Raw genomic sequence first — 24,848 nt, 5'->3', positions numbered from 1 at the left:
TCATATTGCCAATTAATTTTATGGTAAAACCTCAACTTTCTTCAAACACATCAAAATTTTGTGTCTTGAAGAAGAAATGAATAAAGAGATTTTCGCGAGTGATACTTCACTTAGGCAATAGTAATGTTTTCTCCAATGCCTTAAATGTTATAGCCATAAAGAGATTTTGCATGTTCTTGTTAATAGTAATGTTTTTTTTTTTCCAATCCTGGTGGTATTCTATTCTTTTTTATTAATAGTAATTGTGGGATAATGATTTTTTAGGGTTAGAATAAGGCATATCAGCACACGAGTACATAAAAAATTCGAATAGACTCAACAGCTTTCGCTGTAGAGCTGTACACACAGAGCAATGATGTAACCATCAACCTGTTTTGGAGCAATGGGTGAAGTGTGATAACTTCATTTAGCATGACCATGCTTGTTGAGCAAGACACAAAAACCTGATCCATTAAAGAATCAGTAGATTTCCTATATTCTTGGAATCCTTGCAATCTACGAATTAGCGTGCACTGCAAGTAATCATACTTTTAAGAAGATGCAATATTTATGTAAACACGGATGTCTACAATTTACTTCAAGATATCTTCTAAGATTCTCTTGGTTTAATACGGATTTCATATCCTAAAATGTCGCTATCTCAACTGGTGCAAGTGCATCCTTCTAAGGTTCATCTTTGGTAACGCGATTATCGCACACTTATTCTCTTCCATCTACTTATATTTGCTTACTAACTTGATTGTCGAAGAGCATTTGGCTGGCACCCCCAGTCATTGGTTGCTTACGGTTGTATGTTGTTTACAAATTATCGAGTTTGTGCATCTCCACCATTCACAGCGATTCCTGAATTTGGTTACAACATTAACTTTTTTTTTTTTTTTTGAACATTCGATATTATACACTAAGAGATTGGAAAGTGGGTTAAACTACTAGTTAATTATATTAACATCCTCTGAAGTATATTGTGTTTTTAGAAAACCCTCAGGCCTGAAAAATAATAGTAACAATCCCGAAGTTTTAATTCACTTTCACATGACCCCTTAAGAACAAATTTACTCATTGTATTTAATTACTTAAATAATTTTAAAGAACCTTTACAAAAACGTAAAAAAAAAAAAAAAAAAAAAAAAAACTAAAAGTTTACGTAGAATATTAGATTAAAAAAAAGGCCGAATTGTAGAAAATTCAAATTCATATGTTTGTGTGGTTTTAGGTTTTGAATTGAAAATCCCCAACTCATCATCTTCATCTTTTGGGTTGGATTAAAACTGAAACATTATGATTGCTTTTGGTGTGATTAGGTTGGCTAAGATGATGAACAACAACGCCTAACCTGACACCAAAATCGGGTCATTTGCACATGAGCCCTTGTGCGCTTGAGAATCAAAAGAGCAACAAATGCGCCAAAACAGCAAAAGAATAAACACGACGAAAAATCCCCAGTAGCAATCGAGATCCTTCCATGCTTTATTTTTTTTGTTGAAAACGGCTTTTTTTTTGGTCAAGTCGAAGATATGGCTATAAAGAAGCAAGAAAAAGTAATGGAAAGGGACCGACGAACCACCCTTTTTTCATGTAATTTAACCGAGGGTATTTATGTCTATTTGGATCTCCGGTCGGTGTACGACGTCAAAGGATACGCGGTTCACGTGCTCGTAAAGACCCATTGTGACGCGGATGTTTTCGGACTTTAAGTCCAATAAGTGGGCCCTACTCGTTTGAAGTCAGAGGCTCCGAGCCCAAAACCAAACAAGCACCGAACTGTAGGCGATTACAGCCGCCCCCCACCCCCACTGGCTTTGGCTTGATTGGCTGAGCGTTGAGTGAGTGAATTTGTAAGGTTTGTCTTCGTCGGAAAGTCCAAAGTAAACAGTAAACACGCTTAGCCACCGCCACTCCACATGGTGGTGGTCGTGGTGGACCATATGCATTCAACTTTAAGGTTGCGGAATGTGTACAGAAGAAGATGGCTGCTCCCATCAGTTGCTGCAACAGCCGCTCCCTCCCTGCTCCTACTGCTTAAGGGTGGGTAAAAAGTCGCCTGAGCTGCTCAAACCAAACGAAATTAATCAATTCGAGCAGATTGATTCAGTTTTTACGCTAAAGAGTAACATAATTTTGGATCAAATCGAACTGATAGCATTTAGAAATGCCTAAATTTGGTATCAATTATCATAATTTACGAATTGAATATGTTTCATTTCTCATATCGATATCAATCATGTGACACTAAAAATTAAAACTCATAAGCACTTTTAACTTCGCGTTATCTTTCTCTCAAGGCTTTCTCACCAATTGCTTATGACGAAAAATAATATAACCAAATCTGTCACTAGATGAATTTATTTGATTCAATACTTCTGTTATAGTTTGTGACTTAAACCGACCAATCCGAATTGGAATTTTGAAATTCTTGTTTACAGTTTGGTATGCTTACAACAATTATCAAACCTCTTCGATACTACAGATCTAGAAGGATGCTAACTAATATTAATCAAGATGATTAATTTATGTTTCATTAGAATATTATCGAAGATGGTATCCAAGTTTACGTTACTCAAGTACTGTATTAGTGTATAAAATTGAGATTTAGAAAGAGGATTTGTTGTATGAACTACGTACTAAACCTAGTAGCTTGTGCATGGAAAATGGTCAAACACCTTGCTTGGTCAATGGTCAATGGTCAATGGTCATGCACACCTAATAAAAGGCAGTGAAAGTGGTGAGGTGCAATTGCAATTGGCTGCCCAAAATAATTGAAAAATCTGCATGTTGTACAGTGCGAATCCCACGTTCTGCTTCTCTATCTCTCTCTGCCGAAATATATTCAGATTTATTTATACAAAAACAATGGGACCATTTGGTCCTTAAATTTTATTCTAATCGGGCAATTTCATCCGGTCTTTTGTCCTTCATCTGCTTCTCAAACTCTTTAGTTTTATAAATCCTTTCTGTATAAAGGAACAAAATTTATTCCATCACTAATTTACATATCAAAGGCCCACATACAAATATAAACAAAACAAAAGGGGCCTCCCAAGCTAACCTAAAAGAGCCCAACCCAGGGCCCAAAGCTAGATACAAAACAAAAGAAAGTTTGCGATTCCTGCTACCACCACCGCAATAGTGCTTCCCAACATTCCGATTTGATTTTCCCATCAGACGGTAATAATCCAACCAAGCAGCACCTAGAGATGAAATGAAGTAATATCCCATCATCCAGCCACGGATGCCACACCGATCTCAGCTAGATATTGAAAGAAGCTTGTGAAACTACCACGAACAACATTGCCAGCAAAAGCAGACAAAAAGAAGGAGGTGGTGTTGGTTACAATCAAGGACAAAACACATGATTTAACCAAGTGACTTAGACATATGACAATACCTGCTTGTCTTAGTTAATCAGTTTTATCCTCCAGTCCAAAATTTACTTTTGGAGTCTTTCATTACAGGTATGAAGAAATAATCGAGGCTAGGTGATGGTAAAATAAAATAGTTTGCGAGAACGACAACAGTAATGTTAGTGGTGACAGCAATGAGAAAATAGTCGTTGTAAAAATTAAAAGATAAAAATGAATAAAGAATGTGCAGATAGCACCATTTTTTTATTTTTATTTCGTTTTTTTTTTTTAAATCGTTTTCTTTCATACAACCAAAGTGGTTACAACTTTCCACCCTTTTTCGTTTCTTTTTTAGTGAAAAACAAGTTACAATTTAAATAGGGAGGTCCAGTGTTCGAGGCGGTAAACTGGTGAGTCTGCTTGATTGTTGTTAGGAAAAGGCTGAAATGCCTCTGTGAGTCTTCTCAGCCCCCGAAAAAGGTGGATAACCGTGACTTGCCATCAATTGTCCATATTTTAAAGAAGAACAAATAAGGAATTGTTATTAAATCCTCATTATGCACTCCAAATTTCTATATTTCAAAAGAAAAATATACTTTTGAGGAGTGCAAAATGAGATTTTTGAGTGTAAAATGAAAATTTTGAAGTGCCAATAACAATTTTCTTTAAAAAATAATATGAAAAAAGTATTCCATGCCAAGGCTGAAGGATTTTAGAAATATCTTCTCTCTACTAAAAAAATGGTTAACATTTTTCTGATATCAACACATGTTCAAGAAAGCAATTTGTATGAAACGAGTTTTACGGTCAAGCGATGTTCTGAATATGATATTATGTCGAGAAAAACTTACACATTACATGAAGTTATTGAACTAAGATGTTTTGATGATTAAAAATATGTTTCATGTTAAGGCATTATCCAGATTTAGATATTAAGTCATTCTCCCTATCTTGACATTGGAGCATGATTCCTTTCCCCCTTTTTTTCCTTCCTCTTCACTTCCCTTCTATTTGAACGGTTACGATTAAACCATATCAACATTTTATATTAATTTTTTATAGAAAGAGAAAGACAAAATAGATAATATGAGAGAATCATATTATCTCTAGTCCATTAGCCGCCTCTCTAGTCCATTATTGGCAGATATCTCGCGTCCTTTCAATTAAATAGGAAAGTGAAAAAACTAGTCTGCAAATGAGAAAATAGCAGATATTATTATAACATGTGTACCCTTTGAATACCCGGTACCTAAAAATCTCTGGTTACACCAAATAGCTCCCTATGCATTAACGGGAAAATAAGGAAATAACATTACCAAAAGAAGTGTATTTTTTTTATTCTGCACTCCTTACAAGTGTATTTTTCCTTCCAAATATAGAAAATTTAGAAAGTAGAATGAGATTTTTGAAGTGCCAATAACAATTCTCTACCAAATAATTTGGTAATTACAAATTCTTTTGGCTTTGACATTACCAAATAATTTATGTGCAGAATTTGATTCCAAAAAGAATAATTGTAGCTTTTAGGTCAACACACAGATTTACCTCAGCTTAGAAAACCTAATTCCTTGAAAATTTTATATGGAGATTTTAATAAAACAAATTCCATTTTCTAACAATCTCATAAATTCATCGAATGCCTTCACTAATTTTTTAAATAAGAAACCGTATAAATTATCATTCGGTTCTTAGATGACGCTTTACCGCAATTTTGCGCATCATCATTCGTACATGCCCAAGTGCACCGATTTTAATGCCAACAACTACCTATTTACCTCAATCTTTCCAAGACACCCTTAAAAACCATACATCCATTATCCCATACAAATTTTAAAAAGAAAGAAAAAGAAAATCAACAGTTTTATGACTCGCCAAACATCAGGAACAACTTCATCTCTGCAGCTCCATCATATGAACAAACTCCTCAAAGCACACGAACCCATCCCCCTTTTTATCTACCTCGGCTATCATGCGCCGGCATTCCTCTAACGTGCACAGTTCGTCCCCAATGGCCTTGAAAACCCTCAAAAGTTCCTCCGCCGATATTTTGCCGTCGTTATCCGTGTCAAATACTTCGAACGCATCGCGCAGCTCCGAGTCCGCAGGTGGACCGGAAACCGGTCCGACCTGGTTCAATAAAGCCTCAAGGGTTATCGAACCGCTGCCGTCTCGGTCCACCTCGCTCAGCATCAACGTCACCTCCTCTTGACTCGGCGGGTTGTTCCCGAGCTGGCACAGAAGTGCCTCGAGTTCTTTCCTCGACACCACTCCGTCGTTGTCCCGGTCTATAAGCTTAAACGCCTTGGCCATGTCCAGCTGCAGATCAGCCGAAAACTCGGACCAGTAACCCAATCTTTCGGCCAAAACGCTGGTGGGCGTGGTGACACCACCGGCCCCGGGCTTGTGAATTGAGTCTGAGGAAGAAGAAAAAGATGAGGAAAAATCCGTTCCGGACCCGAACGATGGCGGATCGGAGCTGGACACGGCGTACCGATCCTTCTTAGATCGGAAGAGGCGTTTCGGACTGAGATTTTTGGAGCTAATATTGATGAACTTCATGATTGAAGATGAAAACCCAAATGGACAAAGAAGTTGTAGAGAGAGAGAGAGAGAGAGAGAGAGAGAGAGAGAGAAGATAATGGTGAAAAAGGAGGAGAGAAAATGGAAAAGATGGGAAGCCGAGAGGAAGAGATGGGGGGATATATGGTGTTAGTGAAGGCACTGCCATGGCAACTTCCAGGAAGCTTCATGGGTGAACCATTTCAATCGTCTGATTTATATATGTGATAATTACGAAATGGGTAATGTTTGATATCCCACTAATTATGCCGAGTTACTAGCAACAAGAAAAAACAAAAAAATTAATATATTCATTTTACAACGGGGATTTAGTCCATTCACAACAAACAATTGTTGGCGACAATTTTATTTCTATGCGAGTCAAATTTGATACATCTGATACTGCTGATTTTAAAAATTACTAAACTTACGTGGAATGCAGGCCGAGTAATTAATAAGTTAACTACATTGAATTGTGTGCGGGGCGTGCTAACTCGTCGGTCGAGCTCGGCCGAGGAGTAAAATATGTTGATGTTTCGTTGGGCGCGCTTCTGACTTCTTGATCTTGCGACTGCAGCCGAGGAAGGAATACGTCTCGGCCTTCAGGTTCTAGAGCCTGAAGACCAGACTGCTAGTTCTGCGAAGTTCAATATCAAATTCGGCTTTCAATGTGCCGAATGTAGTAACCTGTAATACCTCACTTCGCCGAGAAGGCTAAAGAGATGACATCTGCCAATAAGGATTTGAAAATCCTTCTTGACCGAGACTTGGATAGATAACCAGTCGGCCTCGACGCAGTGCTGTTTATCCAAACTGAAGGTGGTCAGCGGTCGGCTGATTCTACAACAACAACTGAAGGTGCTCCGTGGTCGGCTGATTCTACGACAACAGTATTGTTTATCCAAACTGAAGATGTTTGCCGATTGCCTTCACAGTGCTATTTATCCAAACTGAAGATGTGTTGGCGAAAAAAATCTCAAGGTTGTTGAGAGGTTTGGCGTAGAACGAGAGTTTGTGCAGGGCAGTTTTGTGTGTTGAATTGGAGAGATTTAGAATGACGCACCCTCTTCTTATTTATAGCAGCCAATCTCGTCACGGCCAAACCAGAACTATACTTAGATTAGGATTCTTTATCCTAATCCAACCAAGTCTCGACCAATCCTTCCTCCATTAGGACTTTGAACCAAACTCTTTATTCGGCAACATTCATTTCTCACATCTCAGCATCCTCATCCCATTGAGACTCCTTGTTATGCTAGGATTCAACTTTCCATTAGTCCGCCTCATACTAGGACTTGGCCAATCTTAACTGAACGACCCATTAGAATTCGCGATAATTCTAGAACCATACTTCCGGGCCGAGAACAACTCCTAACTCGGCCCACACCAATATTTTGGGCACAAACAGATACGTATAACAATAAAGTATAAATTGAATATCACTATACTTATTAAGTGAGAAGTTGTATAAATCTTAAAACGTTATTGCGCTCGATTTGCATCAAGTCTTCCGTTAACTCTAAGTACTTCATATCTTTTTTTAAGTCTCTTTCAAAGTCTTTCTAAATATTCCCCCACTCTTTTTGACCTGAGCCTAAAAAGGCGTAGTTGCAGTTCTGTGATTTATTTCTTGAAAAAGGCTTATAGAGTCACATGTGATGCCCATAATTAATTGAGAAAATTGTAGCAATTGTCTCTCAACTTTAATCCAATTAGAACAATGATCTCTCAATTAAAAATGTATGACCAGTGGTGTATTAAATCATCAAAACGTGCATCTATGGTCATATTCGTCAACTCCGTTAAAAATTCTGTCAAAATGAGTCACCTGTCATACATGTGAGGCTGAATTAAGTGGCAAATATGAAAAATTAAATGAGAAAAGAGTAGAAATTGTCCCTCAACTTTAATTCAATTGTAGCAATTATTATTCCAACATGACTTGTTTTGACAGAGTTGACGAAAAAAAACTATAGCCGCACATTTTGAGGAATTAAGAGATCAATAGTCATGAATTTTTAGTTGAGAAACTATTACTTCAATCAAGTTAAAATTGAAAGACAATTTCTACAATTTTCTTTAATTAATTTGACGAAAATTCTCACCAATGTCGAGGACAAATTTCAATTGAGGACTTGCTAAGTTGTTTTTTTCCCCTTGCGTGGACACAGATCCTCTCTGGATCTGAGCCTAGTAATCAATAGATCCAGACCATTAAAAGTTAAAATAATTGTAGTCGTTTGATTAAATTTCAATAGCTCAGATCTATTGATCCCTACACTCAGATCCGGAGAGGATCTGTGTCATCCTTGCGTGATGTTTACATTTTATAATCTTTATATATGGGCCCCCTTCTCCTTAGTGGTGACTTTAGGGCTTGTTTGTTTATAGGTGAATTATGTGACTTTGGTGCTTGTTTGTTTGTTTGTTAGTAAGTTATGTGACTTTGGAGCATGAGTCCTGACAATTTCGTGGTTCATTGAACTAATAAGAATTCCGAATAAAAAAAAACAAAACCATTTTGTGTGCCACAACATTGGCAGAACGTCGGACATGTAATACTCGCCCACCATTGAAAGAGCGGAGCTACAGTTTGATGTACTCTGTCATTGGACTGAGAACGAAAGCATCAGGTTTGATAGAGAGATTACCAAGTGTGTTTGTTTAGCAGTCAAATTTTGGTTAACCTCCTTTTCCTCCTTTTTTGGTTCAATTGCTTAAGTTGCTTGGGCTGACCCTTTCCATATGTGGCGGTTTTAGAGATTCATGGTTAGGGTTAAGAATGATTTGTTGAATTATTGGGATTCTCTAACAGATTGGGAGATTTTTAGATTCTACGATAGTTTGTTAAGAACTGTTCTAAGACTGGTTGGTTAACTTAAGAATGTGTTTTGTTTGGTTTGACCTCTTCTGCCACAGTGATTTTGATCATGGATGCTTAGGAGTTGTCTCCACATCCATTTTTTCCAGATAACATATACACATCTCTTTTTACTTACTAGAGACTATTCTTGATTTTTGATCATTAGATCAAATGAATTGAAAAAAATCAAATAATTAAATTGGGTTATTTTTTTTCATCTTAAATTTTTTACCTCAAGAATAATCTTACTCATGGTTCAGAGTTTTATGAGTAATTATTCATTAATCCAACAACCAATTTCCTCGATAGTAGTTTGGAAGTTGTAAATATTTTATTTTATTAAAATGATCAAAATGAGAGGTTTTAGGTTCGATTTAATAATACGGTCTAGCGATATTTCTCTTCCCTTGTAAGTAAGAAATCTTAGGTTTAATTTTAACCAAAAGTGAATTAAACCAATTATTATTAACTTATTGTGAGATTTAACTCACTCTTTTACTTCTTTAATGTAAATAAAATCGTTTATTAAAAAAAATTTAAAAAAAAAAAAATCTCCCCATGAATAGACTCTCGCGTGACCACCCAAATAATTATAAAGCTTACATAAGATTCATTGTTGAATTTAATGATTAAACGAGTGCTAGAAACTTCCGAATTTAAAATGGTAGGATCTAAACCACTGAAAGACAAAGCATAATATAAATTGATCTATGCATATTAGAGTGACGAAAAGTCAATTATTACGGTTGATAGTGATGGTTGATATAATTGCTTTTATTTTCCTTTTTTTTATTATTTTATTTTTTGGGTAAACTTTTGTTTTCCAGTTTACAGGTGAAAAGGAAGTGTGGGACATCATACCTGATATATTTGGTTTTTCTTTTTAATTAATTAATAGAGAAATTGGGTCCTCGGAGGAGGCAACATGGACGACATGCCAAGCACATTGCACATCATACCGTTTAAATGAGATTTCAATTATGCTTCTCTTTAACTTTAAGTAAGATTTGAAGCTTATTGAAAATAAAAAACGAATGCTTAAGGAGAATTTCTTATAAGTGGAATTATTTATAAACCTTTTACCATTTCATATTTTATATTTATAATATTTTATAATATTAATTCAAAAATTAATGTTAAATTATGAAATGACAACAAATTCCTCTTTAAAAGTCTCCTTAACGTTACTTATGTTTTGCTTTTCCTCTTGTTTTTTTCGTTTCTTGACTTTCCTTTTGTTCGAAAGGTGAAAGATGAGGATGAAAGATGAGATGTACGCATCACCGTGAGTGGTGGTTCTTGCTTCTTTTGGGTACACGTGTGACGTGTTGAACATTCCAATCTTCGGTTCCTTGTCGAGTTCAAATTTTAAATCATTTTTTCAGTTTGGTAAATTCAGGATTGGATAATCGTGACTCGTGAGGGTTCAAGTTCAATTTTGTTTTTTGTTTTCACCTCCTTTTGACTCCTTTTGATACTTTATGGTGTCTGTTGGTTTGTGTAGTTTTTACTAATGGGAAGCTTTATTTGAACTCATATAATTTTTTTACATTCATATTATTAAAGGAAAACTAATAGAAATGACGTAAAACTTTGAGTTTTAATTAAATATTGTTACCTAATTTTTATTTTTTTACATTCAATTTTGTAATCTCCTTTCTTAAATAAATATCGTTACCTTACCATGTTAAAAAAATTGGTTTTGAATGTTTGATCCCGTTTTATGTTATGTTGTTTGAATTTATGATTTTACGCTTTGTTTTTGTTACATCGCACATCGCCCAGTGGAGTGGATCCCGTAAGCCTTATATGTATATTCCCATCTCTACCTAGCACAATGCCTTTTGGGAACTTATTGGCTTCATGTTACATCGGAACTTCGAAGTTAAGCGAGTTCAGGCGAGAGCATTTCCAAGATGGGTGACCCACTGGGAAGTTCTCGTGTGAGTTCCCAGAAACAAAACCGTGAGGGTGTAGTAGGGGTCCAAAGCGGACAATATCGTGCTACGGTGGAGTCGGGCCAGGATTGTGGTGGGGGTCTGGGTTGGGATGTGACAGCTTTTGTTTTTCATTTACAAATAATGATGAATTCAAATAGAAAATTTGTTGTGGAATCTGAATTGTGAGTCTTTTAGCGCTTCTTGCATTTAGGAACACATTCCCTTATACAATATTTGTTTTGCTTACTTTAATCCGATCCAACTTTTTTTTTTTTTAAATCCAAATTTACAACCTAAAGTACCCTCGCAAACTCAATTCAATATGTAATTTTATCTTTACACTTATTTAGAAAATAAAATCCCAAAATTAAACATTTGTTGGGTAGATCAATAAAGTTTGAATAATAACTGTAATTCCTTGAGAGAACCAAATATTGAGCCCTTATCTAGTTTATGGAGAATTTTACGGTTCGTGATTCTAATTTTTCTGGGAGATGTTATTGCTATTTTAGTGCAGACATCTCAAAATGAAACATTTACTGTGCAAATCAGTGATGTTCGAATAATAAACTGTAATTCCTCGAGACGAACCAAATATTATGCCTTATAGACTTGGAAAGATCTAGATGTATAGTTTATTTATAATTTTACGGATCGTGATTCCAATTTTTGTAGGAGACGTTATTGCTATTTTAGTGCAGACAGTGCATAATGATGATTTCCTGCGAATTTGGTGATGGTAGAGTCTGATTATTGGGTGTGAGTTTATTGATAAATTTTAATTTTATTGTTAATTTCATCTTGTACTTGATGGTAATTATGCAATACGTAAAGAAAAAAAACAATTCATATTTAAAATTTAAGTTGGGTGTAGAAAGAAGTTAACTGGGATCTTCTGCATCCATTTGTTTATATGGCCTCTCTATAGTTTGTCTAATTTCTGGGTCTAATAAATTTGAATTCGTATCAAAGGAGGTGAAACTTGCATGCCTTATTTAGAGTCAAATATGACTTTATAACTTTGTAACTTTTTTATTTTTCAGTTATACAGTAAAATGACTAAATTATGAATTTGTAAATAAACAATATCCAAGTACGAGATGCACCAAATCAATAAAAGAATATGGTTGAGTTTCCACAATATCCGCGAGAGGTGAAAACAATGGAAAGGGTAATAGTAGGCTTAGACTGATGACACATCATTTAATTTACAAATTTAGTTTAAAAAATTGATCTCACTAGCATTACTTCATTAAGAATAGTAGGCGACTGGTGGCTAAATAACTTAGATGGGCAGCACGCGGAAACAACACGAGAAAAGAAACCATGGCACACAACACACAATTGGATATTCAATTCTAATTTCTCTGTGATAACCTTTGGGAGAGACGACGGGCACGTCGTCCTAATTTCCCGAAACTGAGTGGGCAACGTTGGAGATTTTTCAATGTGACCGAAACATGGGGTGGTACACCATGTGTCATTATATAAATAGTGGGATATGTGTCAAAAAGTTAATAACTTAAAAAAATGTTGTTGGCATAATTTACTGAACAATTATGGAGGCCAGAGCGAGAGGGAAGGTGCGGCATAGAGAGAGAAACAGAGAGATGTGTAATTGTGTGATATGTTCTATTCCACCCCATTGTGCCTTTATTTATAGTAGTAGGATAGGTAAAATCCTTACCCTTTTAGGATTACAACTTTTGATAGGTAATCAACTCCTAATAGGAATATAAGAGATATTCCTAGATCTACTAGGATTTACATATTCACATTCCTAATCTAATAGGACTGCAACACTCCCCCTTAAGTGTGTAAATACTCAAGTAAATAGCGCATTAGGTCTTCAGTGATGAAGCAAGTACAGTTGATGAAGTCGTCGACACAATGAGCAAATGCGAGTCTCAGGTCAACGAAAGAATACATAAAAAGTAAAACTCACAAAACCTCGCTATGGTAAAACCTAAGGTGGGAGAAAAACTCATAGACCAAGGAGAAAAGTGAGAAGTTGCATTAAGTTAAAACTATACGTCTTTTGGATGCAAGTAGAAGAACTCACAAGGGTATGATTAGGTTGGGTGCCTCGTTAAAGCCTAGTTAGGTAGCAAAAACCTAGTGGGAAAAATGCTCCTATTCGTAGGGAAAAAGAGTACATTAAGATCAAGCGAGTATACTTCTGGATACTCCCCTGAATTTGACATAATTTCCAAGTGAGAACTACAAGCATTGCATCTAATAGTTAGGCATACCAATTCCTCGGACAAGCTTTTGGAAGGTTGGCTTCAGCAGTGACGTTGTGTAGAGGTTGGCAAGGTTGTCTCGGATCGGCTTGCATGACTTCAATCTCCTGATGTTTTGCTGATGTAGATGTAGATGCAATATGTCTTAGCGTTGACTTCGTTGATGTATCATGGCTTGGTTGGGTTGATACATGCGGCATAATCTTCATGGATCGTCGTTGGGACTCAATGATGGATGAAAAACAGCAAGTACTTCGAAATGCTCAACAAGAACTCCTAACCATGTCTCACTTGTGACGTGGTAAAGTAAGGTGAGTCTTGGAACAATTCGAAGATTTCACAACTAAGCTCATATCATAGACCTCTAAGATATTGTGATATTCCTAATGGTAAAGACATAACCATTTGGGAATTTTTCCTTTTGCAATTTTGATAAGTAACAAGCATCATCATAACAAACAAGGAAAACATCATTCTGAGGATCGGGGGGTTGGGTTGGATCTGCTCGACATGCGTTGGGATTTGATTTGCCCAAATTTGTAGTACCTTCAGGGTACGTCTGTAATACCAATTCAGTGGTTGCGTGTAGGCACGATGCTGCATCTTTACCAATAGATCAACATCAAAGGAGATGTCCTGTCTAATACAATGAGTTAAGTACAATGAAGTGCAAAGTTGAACTTTAGATATGAAATTTCGGATTCTATAACCTCTTCAAGGGTCTCATTTACATATAATGTATGGACGATCATAAGTATACTCAAAGGTAACACATTCGGGGTGTAGTTCGACTGGTAGACCAATGTACCGTCAGAATAATGCTTGAACTTCAGGTCAAGGCATAAACGAGTTTTCCTAAGATCCTTCATCTCAAATTCCATCTTTAGGTGCGAGACAGGTTTCTCAAGCTATTCCAAAGTCTTAGTGAGATGTATGTCAACGACATAAATTATAACTCTAGCAATTTGGAATAAGACTTCATATTTTAACACGCAAAGGCATAATTCATATCCTTGACTGATCAAATAATCACTTAGACGGGTATACCACATCCGTCGGATTGTAAGTGAACGCCTCAAACAAGTTAAGAGGGTGTTCCGTGGTTTTGGAACTATTTGAACAAGTCCATGTAATTCTTCGGGACTTACATGTTAATCTTCGTATCTATACCCCTACGGAACTAACCACATTTCATAATGCTACTATCAATCATAGGACGTTTGAGAGAAACTTTACACCGTAAAGCTTGCATCATATCGCACTATTTCATTCATCTTATAACGCTTCATTTCTCACTTGTAACACAACATGGTTACCTTGGGCAGTGTAGAAATGACAGCTCCAAACACACTTTGGTAAGGAATTTGACCTGGATTGTTATTTTGGTTGTCCAATCAGTTCTACGTTGTCACTTAATCAACAGAACACTGTTCGATATCATCGCTTTTCAACCATATAAGTGAAAACATCATCGATGGTAATCTTATTTCAATTTCATTTAGCTCATCCAAACTAGTATATTGGACCAAGAACTTCAAGTTTCGGGAGTAATCTGGATTAATCTCATAAGATGGAAATGATTTGAGATAGCGATTGAGTTTAGATTCATTGTTGTGTCATGTCTTCCTCTTTTAGGGAAGTGAATCCTACGAATTGAGTGATCTGTCATGCTCCAGGCCAAGAAAGATTGATCCACCGGTGTATCAGAACGTCTAACAGGGGTGGCACACCCTCTAGGGATGTTGACTCGACGTCCGTTAAGTACGTCTATCCTTACAGGCATATTTGCAGCTGGTATATGATCTCATCGTTTTAGCTAGATCAGAGGAATGCGTCTGGAGCAACATTCTGAAAGCTAGAATTCATTGCACTTGCTTATCACACTTGTGCGGTATGAGGATCGAGATAAGACATAGTGGGTAATGTCCACGTAACTTCGCGCCGTTCTACAGGAACGTTGACGTTTTTATCTCCTTCTAATGGCGGGAATACTGTCTCATTAAAGTGACAACTAGCAAATGAGCGGTAAAGAGATCGTGTGCAAGGGCTCGAAAAGAGCAAGTGTGAAGGAGAATCATAATCGACAAAGATTCACATCCTTCTTTGAGGACCCATGTTGGTACGTTGTGGCGGCACAACTTGGCACATAGAATGCACACTCAAATGTGTTAATATGAAAATCGTCAGGTTCGTACCTAGTAACCAACTGTAACGTCAAATAGGTTGGGTGGCAATGGGCCTCAAGGCGGACCAACATAACTGTGTACAAGATTGCATAGCCTTAGGTAGAAACCAAAAAACTTGGTACATTCACCAAGATCCGGGCGATCATTTAAATTGCGCTTTATGATCGCTAGGTGAGGCTATTTGGGGTGAACATGAGAATTTAATGTTCAATTATAAACCCAAACTACATGCAGTACTTTATCGAAAGCCGTTGATATAAACTCTCTGGCATTATCTAGTATCCCGAACTTTATGGGATAAGTAGGGTGGTGAACCCTTAATTGGCCTAGAGGTTTAGCAGCAATGTGTGTGGACAAACATGTGACCAGTTTGTAGATTCATTAACCAAAACCATAAGTATTTATATGGTCCACATTTTGGTTGGATTAGTCCACATATATTCCCTTGAATTTACTATGAAAATGGGGTGATTTCGTATCTTTGCGAGGAATGATATAGAAAATCAATTTCCCTAATAAGCAGGCTTGGCAAAGTGTGTTTGTAGGCACAAGATCCTTACTTCGGGTAAGGGGATGCGTCGTAGCATCATTGTTCGACCTAAGTGTCCCACATGGTCATGCCGAAGCAAGTAAACTGCTAAATCACCCAGCTCCAGGCCGGCCATATGTGGTGTGTGTCCCAGTTGGGAGACAACCCATTGGCCCCAAATCAAAGTTTCAAGCTCATTTTTGAAGGTGGTGTAAAGATATTTCACTCTATCTTCTTCAGTGGTTTCATTCATGATCATTGTCATCTCAAATATCCTTTAAAACTCAACGACATAGAGAATTTAAGGTCCTTTAAATGGTAATTCAGTACCATTCATACAACGAGGAGCGTGCTAATACTCTTAATTAGGTTGGATAGACCTGAAGTCGTTGTTAGAGATATGATTTAGGCGTAAAGTTAGTGTGCATAGTATCGCATTCATCCAGACAACTAACTTCCCCACATTCTTACCTAATCAGGTGTTTAATTGAATTTGGTCACATGTATACAAGAAACATGATTCAATTAACTCATATTCGAGGACAATATCAATAAGATTATCCATAAATAAAACATACACCAAACTTGAATCCAAGAACATGGAAAAATGTTCAAAAAGTAAATGGTTTACTAAGGGGATTCGGCCAACAAGACCATCCATGTCAAAATTTTGCTCTTCCAACGATGTTTGGTGGAGCAAAATTAGTCTCATAGATTGGCTACGAGAATGGTACTCTTCAATGACATTGGTAGGGGCACGAAAATGTGCATAACCAATGATCTATTCCTTTATTCTTGAAGTTTTAGGTCTTAAGTGCCAAGGATCACGCTTTAGGCGTGGTGCCACACCTTGGTAGGCCTTGATTTTACCATACGTTGTAAAAACAAGCTCGAAATTGGATTGTGAGAGGGATAGACCCGAATTGGGTTTGGGAGGCTCTAACCGAAGCTGGAGGGGTCTGTTCGGTATGTCTTTGCCGAAGCAGAGAAGTACCATTTGGTGCATATTTACTGAATCATAGCATGCCCTTCGGTGCATCCTTACTGAAGCAGGGCATCACCATTCGGTAGACTCTGACCAAACTGGGTTGTGCCATTCGGTAAACTCCAGCCAAACTGGGTCTATACCTTTCTTTCACGTTTATGGTAGTAATCAGATCCGAGAATTTTGGTAAACTTCCACTTTCTACATTGCTGCTTCAGGGATGAGTTAGAAATATGGAAGGACTAGAAAAGTATAGTCAAATTTCAATTAGATTTATAAACTTTAGAATTGTACTCATTTATGGACGTAATCATGGTGTGCTTCAGGCAATGTCTTGTACCCCACATAAAGTGGTTTCTATTAGAAACGTCCAAATAAGGGAAAAGAACTTGTGATGGTTTGACAATCCATTGAATTTGGTGGGAACAAGATTGTGATTGGTGATATGGGAATGAATTATCCATAAGCATCAAAGTTAGAACATTCAAGTTCTAAGATGTGGTTTTCATGAAAAACGTCAGGTTTACATGGGTGCATTGTTTTATGAAAACTTCGGGTTTCAAATGCACTAAATTTGAAACTACAGGTTTAATTTAGTTTATGAACGTTTAGTTCATAAAAGAGAGATTCCTGCAAGGACACAGAATGCAATATGCTGATTTAAGTGTAGTGGATTTGAGTTGCTTTGGGAACTCAAGTGTGAGCGCTTTGGGACTATGAAAGTGAGTCAACGGTTCAAAGTATAAAAATAAATTATTGAATTGTTAATGTCCAAAAGTGATATTCAGGTCAATAATTTTGGATTCATTTTCAGATTAATGGACTGTAGGTCACTTTTAATTAATTCAATAGATTAGGACCAAACAGGGTTGATCGTAGAAGAAAAATATTGCTAAAATAATAACGTTGGGTCAAAAATACCATAGCCTAAAAATTGGGCTGGGTGCCGTGAGCAAAAGGCACAAGTATGGCTGCAATAACAGCCTATGAAGTGTTTTCAGGTCACAGGCCGAATGACAGGAGCCCAGCAGCAAGCTGCTGGCAAGATTGGGCTGAGACCATAGCACAGGGGCAGGCTTAAAGGCCTACGGGTGCAAGAGAAACCTCAACCGCATCGGGGTTTTTGGTTTGGGTCAAAGAGAGGGCACGGGTCAGGCCCAACGAAGTGTTGGCCTACGGGTTTGTGCACGCGAGGACTAAGTCTAGCCTCGTGGGTTGGCTAACTGAGGCAGGAGCCGTGGGAAGGGACCTTGCCAACTGGGTTGGTGGAATGACTGTGGGTCAGGGCAACAACAAGGCCTAGGAAACACAAAGGCTTGCTGGTAGTCGAGCCAAAACGGTTTGGTGGGCGCGAGGCTTCAGGCCTTGTCAAGATTGACCCAAGCTGAGGTCTGGTTGTTGTGATGATTAGCTAGGCTTCAGGCAAACGACTTTGTTGACGGTGGTGGTGCCGTGGTGTCCAATTTCACACCCTTCTGCCCCAGCCTCCGCCTTTTTTTTTTCTCGAAATTGTTAGGGTTTTACAAACCCTATATTTGCTTCTAATTTATGAATATAATTTGACTCACATATTCCACATAGCAAATATAATTGCGTGATGCATGAAACAAATATATATATATATATATATATTGACAAATATATAAACATATACAATATATATACATATACAAACATATACAATATATATTGACAAATATATAAACATATACAATATATACATATACATATACATACACACACACACACACACACACACACACACACATATATATATATATATATATATATATATCGGAAGGTAAATATAAATGAAGGGGGTTCATGCATCATAGGGAATGTTTTTATGCTTCATAGTCGTTTCAAAAATCTTACTTTATATATAAATTGTTGTGAATATGTGACTAAAATGGATATGGTATTTAAAATAATTGTCAAAGACAATGATGTAGGGGTAAAGATTGTAGTTTTGTAAAATATGTGGGAGTATATTTGCCATTTGAAAATGTCATTAAATGGGCATTGATTTTATGCTTTGGAAAAAAAAAAACATTTTTTTTTAGAAGTATGATAAACTCTGCTTCTGCTTTTCTATGCTTTTCTATTGTCATTGGTAACAACTTTTTTAAAAAGTAGTTTTTTTTTTGTTTTACCAAACACATTTTACGTTCCATATTTTTTAATAAACTATTTTTTTTTTTAAAGTACCATGATCCCAAACCAGCCCTAAGTACATAATATATACAAAATTACAAGTGGAATCCCAATTCAGCAGCTTCTAGAACTTCCATAACTTCAAAAGGGTTTCCCACCCATTGGTTTTGGACGTCATGTTTTTGTGTGTTAAATTGGAGCTCATTAGTCTCACTCTCTCCTAATATGTAAGAAAACAAGTCCACTCTCTCGTCCACTATGATTTATGAAGCAGCAAAACCAGAAAAGGAGTCAGTGCACATTGTACACATTATAAAAGGAAGGGCATGGGAAAAGATGAATTAACATATTAATCTCTCAAAGATTAATATGTTAATTAAGTTTGTTGATCCAAACCTTGAACTTATAGTGTCAAAGCTTTAATTCATTTGGTTTGAACTAAAGCTTGAACTTCTAGCCTCGATTGCAATGTTCGCAATTAGTGGTGGCACGTCCACAATCCGCCAATTGCAATGTTCGACTTGGAGCCTACTCCAAGGGCCCGGAAAACTTCGAGGGGTAAAAAGAACTGATGTGTTTTCACCTTTGAGTCAAGGCCTACATGTACGCAGAGCTCAAGATCAATGCTTTTACTAATTACTGCAGAAGCAAATGAGTGCAACGCTAAAATGTAGGCTTCAAGCCACTACAGTGCCTGATGATTACATTCTTCTTCTTTAGGTAGATCCATTGACTGGCAATTGGGTTCCGTTTCACTTATTAAGGCCGTGGAAGATATATGGGCATCGTCATATTCAGATGCAGACCTCGCATCCATATCCTTTTCCGGACTGTCAAGTTGCACACATTCAGCTACTTCACTCCCGTAATCTTCCAAGTCATGACTACTCCTGCTTGACAATGTTTCTTTCTTCACAACATTAAATACAATCCCATTATGTATCCTTTCAGGCTGCAAGAGATCGCCTTCAGTCACCGTAATGCTAGAACCGTTTACTGAAACCATGCTTCCAAACTCCCTCTTATCAAATTTTACGCTTTCAGGACTTCTTTCAGGTGTTGTACCTCTAGGGCTTCGATGGTAATGATTATTGCCTCCCATCTGAAGCGTCATTGAGTTCGGATTAGTCAGCACACTTATGTTCAATTCAGCATCAACATCGAAATCTTGGACAAAGTCGATTAGTTTATTTGCTGATGTTGTCCTCATCAAGGGTCCACCAGATCTTGTCCAAGAATTAAGATCAACGCTCTCGGATTCACTGTCTCTTCCATCATGCATATTACGGTGGCTTTGAAAGCTTTTACCAGAATGAACTCCACTAGCAGATGCACCAACACCATGATGGAATGAGGAACCACCGTCACCAATGTGGTCTTCTTCAAGGGAACCGCTTGAATTCTCTTGAGCAATGCAATTCCAAGATGGAATTCTTCTAGATGCACTGAATTTGTATGAACTAGCTAGGCCATGAGAAGAAGAAGCCGCAGCTCTTTCTGCACTCCTTTTGAGTCTACGCATGTGGTTGAGAATTACGACACACTGATCAAGCGCAAGCTCAATGCCACAGTTTGCTTTTATGGCCGAGAGCTTCTCCCAAGTGCACCTTCTACCTTGGTTGGCTGCCTTTTGAAGCTCAATATATGTTGGATTTTGTATAATTTTAGAGTACCGGTAAATATGACGGTAAAACAAAACGCTACTTAGTCTCCATCAAGGATTATTAAAAAATGATCCAGATGATTAAAGAACTTTAATGTAAGTTTCCATGGAACCAATGACCAATTCTAATTCAGTAGTTAATGCCAAGCTGATACTCTGACCGTCATAATCATTATTTTCTCCGTGTACCTGAGCAAGTGTGGCCAGCATAACAACAGTAACGTCACCCTCCCAATCTTGAGTGAACAGCTTGGCAATTCCACCTAATGGAAAGCCAAGTTCCAGGATGTGGTTACATCTATGCTTCACTTCCATTTCAGCAAGATGAGCAAGCTACACAGTTAAATACTAAAACGGATTCATATGCATCTCATCAGAATGTTAACGTAACAAAATCATGTAACAGACTGAGCAAAATCCAAAGAATATGCAACCAATGCACAAATGACAATAAATTCTAGCTTAATGTTCCTGTACTGTCAATAAGGTGCTTGCTAATTAACCAAGATGACAGGCTAATTCAACATTGGATAAGTCCATAAAGATATGGCCTGAAGCTTAGTTCAAAACAAATATTTCTTAAGCCGGTAAACCTAACCACATCTCGGTGATGCATCCAAGTTTTTTGCATCAGCTGTTATCCCAACTGAGGATCACTTATTTTTTTGGCGTGCTACTGAGGATACCTTTAGTGCTAGATAATCATACAACATTTCATCAGCTATAAGAAAACATCACTTTTTCCTTCTAACTTCTACAAAGTTGTTAGGTACAGAAAAGAAAAAACAGCAATGAGAAGGCAGATGCATGCTGAAAAGCCTAAGAACTTTCATATGCCTAATTAACAAAATAACATGACAGCGAGAGATGCCAAAAAATGGGACAAAATCATAAATTTCTAAAGAATCTGAATTGAGGTCTCACAAATTCCTTTAGCCTTAACAATGGTGCAATATGAGGATTTGCCTGACGGACAATAAAATGATTAGCGTTGAACAGTTCTTTCAGCTGCATCATAGGTAAATCTATCTCCAAGCTACCATCCCTCCACCTACGCACTGGCATCGACCCCTCCTCTAGACCCAAATTAAATGGAGAATGATATGGAACAATCTCTCCACTTCTATCCTTTGCCATTAGTTCCTGAGCCTCAAAAAGGCCAGGAAAAGCACAAGAAGCTGTGACTGCACTCCATATGACAACATGAGGTGAAGTCAAGTAATTAAGTCATCTAGATGGCTCATGCTTCCTCGGGGAGCAAACAGTTATCCCAAGAATTCGACCTGTCATGTCATAAGCTTCTTGAAACGTCAGGTTACTCGTTAGATGCCTTAGCATCATTTGCAACTGCCTGATCACATGAACTGCCCCGCATGTCATGACTCTCTTGACAACTGTAAAAATCCCACCCATCTGATAAAAAAACTGCAATGAGTGCCAAGAATCCTCAAAAAAGCTCTGGAGCTCAGGCCAAGACCTAGTGGCAACAACAGAACACATAATGAATCCTACACTCGAACCAGCAATTATTCTCGGCAAAAGCTTATGTTTGACCAGTGTTTTAACCACACCAACATGGAAAGACCCAAGAGAAGTCCCCCCCACTCAAGAGCAAGGCAGTTCTCCCAAAAGCATGTCTCGTTTCATGCATGAAAGCCAGCTTTTCTTCCAACGAGAGCTCTTCCGAGTCTGAATCACAAACCATTCTCAACTGAGTTGGGACCTCATCTATGTATTCCTTGATGAGTTTGGGAACATGAAGTTTCTCCTTGTGAAGCTCAGGGTTGCACATATTACCGAGATTCTAACAAGATCTGCTCGCATGCAGAACATGATATCTCTGAGAGAACCCTCTTCACGACGGTGGTGGAGCTCTTGAAGCTTGTTCCTAACTACTTCTTCGTCATAAAGGTCTGATTCGTTCATCTTTGGTGTCTCTTTATCAAGCATCCTAGTAGCATGAGCCCACTCCTCATAGGTCAATGCACTTCTCATCATATTTCTCCAAAATTTCCTTCGATAAGCCATTTCCGCCTTGACTTTGACATTCGTGTATCGTTTCAATAGAAAAAAAAAATGATTGTCACCCACCATTGCCAATATCCCTTGAGGGTTTCGGGGATGCAACCATAAAAACACGGGAGCCAAAAAGTTCTTGAATCTATAAACGAGACTAAAAAAGATACGAAATATTTGATGCCTCAAATGTGACATTGACTTGCAAAATAAAACCCTGAAAGCGATCGTCCGGCCAACAATGGTTGAAGGTCCAATAGGAAATGGATCAACACTGGCCTCATTAGTCATTCCTTACATCCATGTTTTTGGTGCAAGTAAAATGCCTATACTATCCATTTCTATGGCAACAAAGCTGAAGAGCTGTAAAACCTACAGCAACTTTTACAACTACAATACGGTTTTTGTTAGAGTTCATAGCTTTTGATATTTAATTTTATGAAGGTTTTGAGTGTTTGGGAAGAAGGAAAATTGCAGAGAAAATGCAGCTAAGGTGCTGCGAGAATGATGAAGGTTCTGATTGTATTGCACACTACACTAATCAAATATAACCGTTAAAGGAGAAAGAAGTGAGATTCTTCTCTAACAACTTTACACCAAGATTAAATCCTAGCCTTTGATTCTATCATCTTATGAGGTGATTACACTTGTCATAATCTATCACTTAAATCCTAGGCTAGAGAAGAGACCACTTGGACTATGATCCAATGGCTTAGATTACATCAAAAATTTAAACATATAAAAATGGAATTCAAAACTTGTGACTTTGGCTCCAAGATATCAGCTTAAAGGGTTAAACATCAACATTCCCTTCTAACCCTTTAGCTGATTTCACACCAAGCAATCCTCTTAGACACACAAATTGATCCTTTGGCAAAGCTTTAGTAAGAATATCAGCAAACTGGTCTTCTGTTTTGTAGTAGATCAGTTCGATTTCCTTTGCTTGAATGGCTTCTCTGATGAAGTGGAACTTTCGACTGATGTGTCTAGTTTTCTGATGAAGGACTGGATTCTTTGCCATTGTTATGGCAGAGGTGTTATCACATAGGATTGGTGTGCCTTCCACTTGTTCTTCCCCAAAGTCTTCAAGCACAAACCTTAGCCATTTTGCACGTGATGTTGCTTCTGCTGCACTCACATATTCTGCTTTTGTTGTTGACAAAGCTACTGATTTTTGCTTGATTGAAGCCTATGAAAACACACCTGAGCTAAGTGAAAACACATACCCTGAGGTGCTTCTCATGTCATCCTCACTTCTAGCCCAGTCACTCTCATAGTTCCCTATTAGAGTAGTTGTTTTCCCTTTCACAAATTCAATTCCAAGATCAAGAGTGCCCTGAATGTATCTTAACACTCTCTTAGCTGTTCCCATACGTTTCTTCGTGGGATTATGCATGAATCTAGCAAGTATGCTAGAAGCAAACATTATATCCGGTCTTGTAGCAATTAAGTATAGTAAGCTACCTACAATATGTCTGTATTCACTTTCATTTGCTGTTTCTGCCATCTTCCTTGCATAACTTCTCATTCACAGCAAGTGGTGTTGCTGCAGATTTGCAGTCTTTCATCCCAAACTTCTCAATAAGTTTCATTGCATATTTTCTTTGGTGAATAAAAATGCTTTTATCTATTTGTATTACACCCATGCCAAGGAAGTGATGAAGTAACCCCAAATCAGTCATCTCATAATGCTGCATCATGTCATTCTTGAATTCTTCAAGTAATTTTGGACAGCTTCCAGTGTATACAATATCATCCACATAGAGTGAGACAATAATGATACTTGAAGCTTCACTAGTCTTGACACAAAGTGTTGCTTCATTAGAACTCTTCTTGAAACCTGCCTTGCTGAAATAGGAATCTTTCTCATCATACCAGGCTCTTGGAGCTTGGTTCAACCCATACAAAGCCTTGTTCAACTTATACACCTTGGTTTCTTCATGTTTTTTTCACAAACCCTTGTGGTTGCTCAACATAAACTTCTTCCTTCAAGACTCCATTCAGAAACGCAAACTTTACATCTAATTGGTATAAACTCTATTCATTCTGTGTAGCAAGGGCTATCAAGGTTCGAATTGTGTCCAACCTTGCCATTGGGGCAAATGTTTCATTGTAATCAATCCCAGGCTTTTAGGAGTAGCTTTTGCCACCAGTCTAGCCTTGTTCTTTTGCACAGATCCATCAAGGTTCAACTTTATTTTATAGACCCATTTAGCACTAATGATTGGCTTGTCAAATAGTCTGTTAACTAGCTCTCATGTGCTATTTTTCTCAATCATTTCCAGCTCATATTTCATTGCATTCTTCCATGACTCATCTAAAGCAGCTTCTTTATAGCTTTCTGGTTCCACTATGCACATGTTACATTG

The 24,848-nt window shown here is 37.5% G+C and overlaps 1 protein-coding gene and 1 pseudogene across 1 annotated transcript; both read right to left on the bottom strand.

Moving 5' to 3' along the window:
• Nucleotides 1-4,969: 4,969 nt before the first annotated feature.
• On the bottom strand, nucleotides 4,970-5,979 carry LOC125468668 (probable calcium-binding protein CML36). The gene has a single exon (XM_048564842.1). The coding sequence runs from the start codon at nucleotides 5,898-5,900 to the stop codon at nucleotides 5,232-5,234; it is 669 nt and encodes a 222-aa protein (XP_048420799.1). The 5' UTR covers nucleotides 5,901-5,979; the 3' UTR covers nucleotides 4,970-5,231.
• A 13,506-nt stretch (nucleotides 5,980-19,485) lies between these two features.
• Nucleotides 19,486-22,818, bottom strand: LOC125468806 (annotated as a pseudogene).
• Nucleotides 22,819-24,848: the final 2,030 nt, after the last annotated feature.

The sequence above is a fragment of a genome, unplaced genomic scaffold, assembly GCF_019419815.1.
Source record: "Pyrus x bretschneideri cultivar Hongxiangsu unplaced genomic scaffold, Pyrus_bretschneideri_v1 Contig4, whole genome shotgun sequence".
Lineage (NCBI taxonomy): Eukaryota > Viridiplantae > Streptophyta > Magnoliopsida > Rosales > Rosaceae > Pyrus > Pyrus x bretschneideri.
Note: the sequence above shows the minus strand (reverse complement) of the source record. Positions and strands in the feature narration are given on the sequence as shown.

Bases quoted from the DNA above. Each gene is read 5' to 3' on its own strand.
- LOC125468668 (XM_048564842.1), bottom strand. From the start codon at position 5,900: ATGAAGTTCATCAATATTAGCTCCAAAAATCTCAGTCCGAAACGCCTC.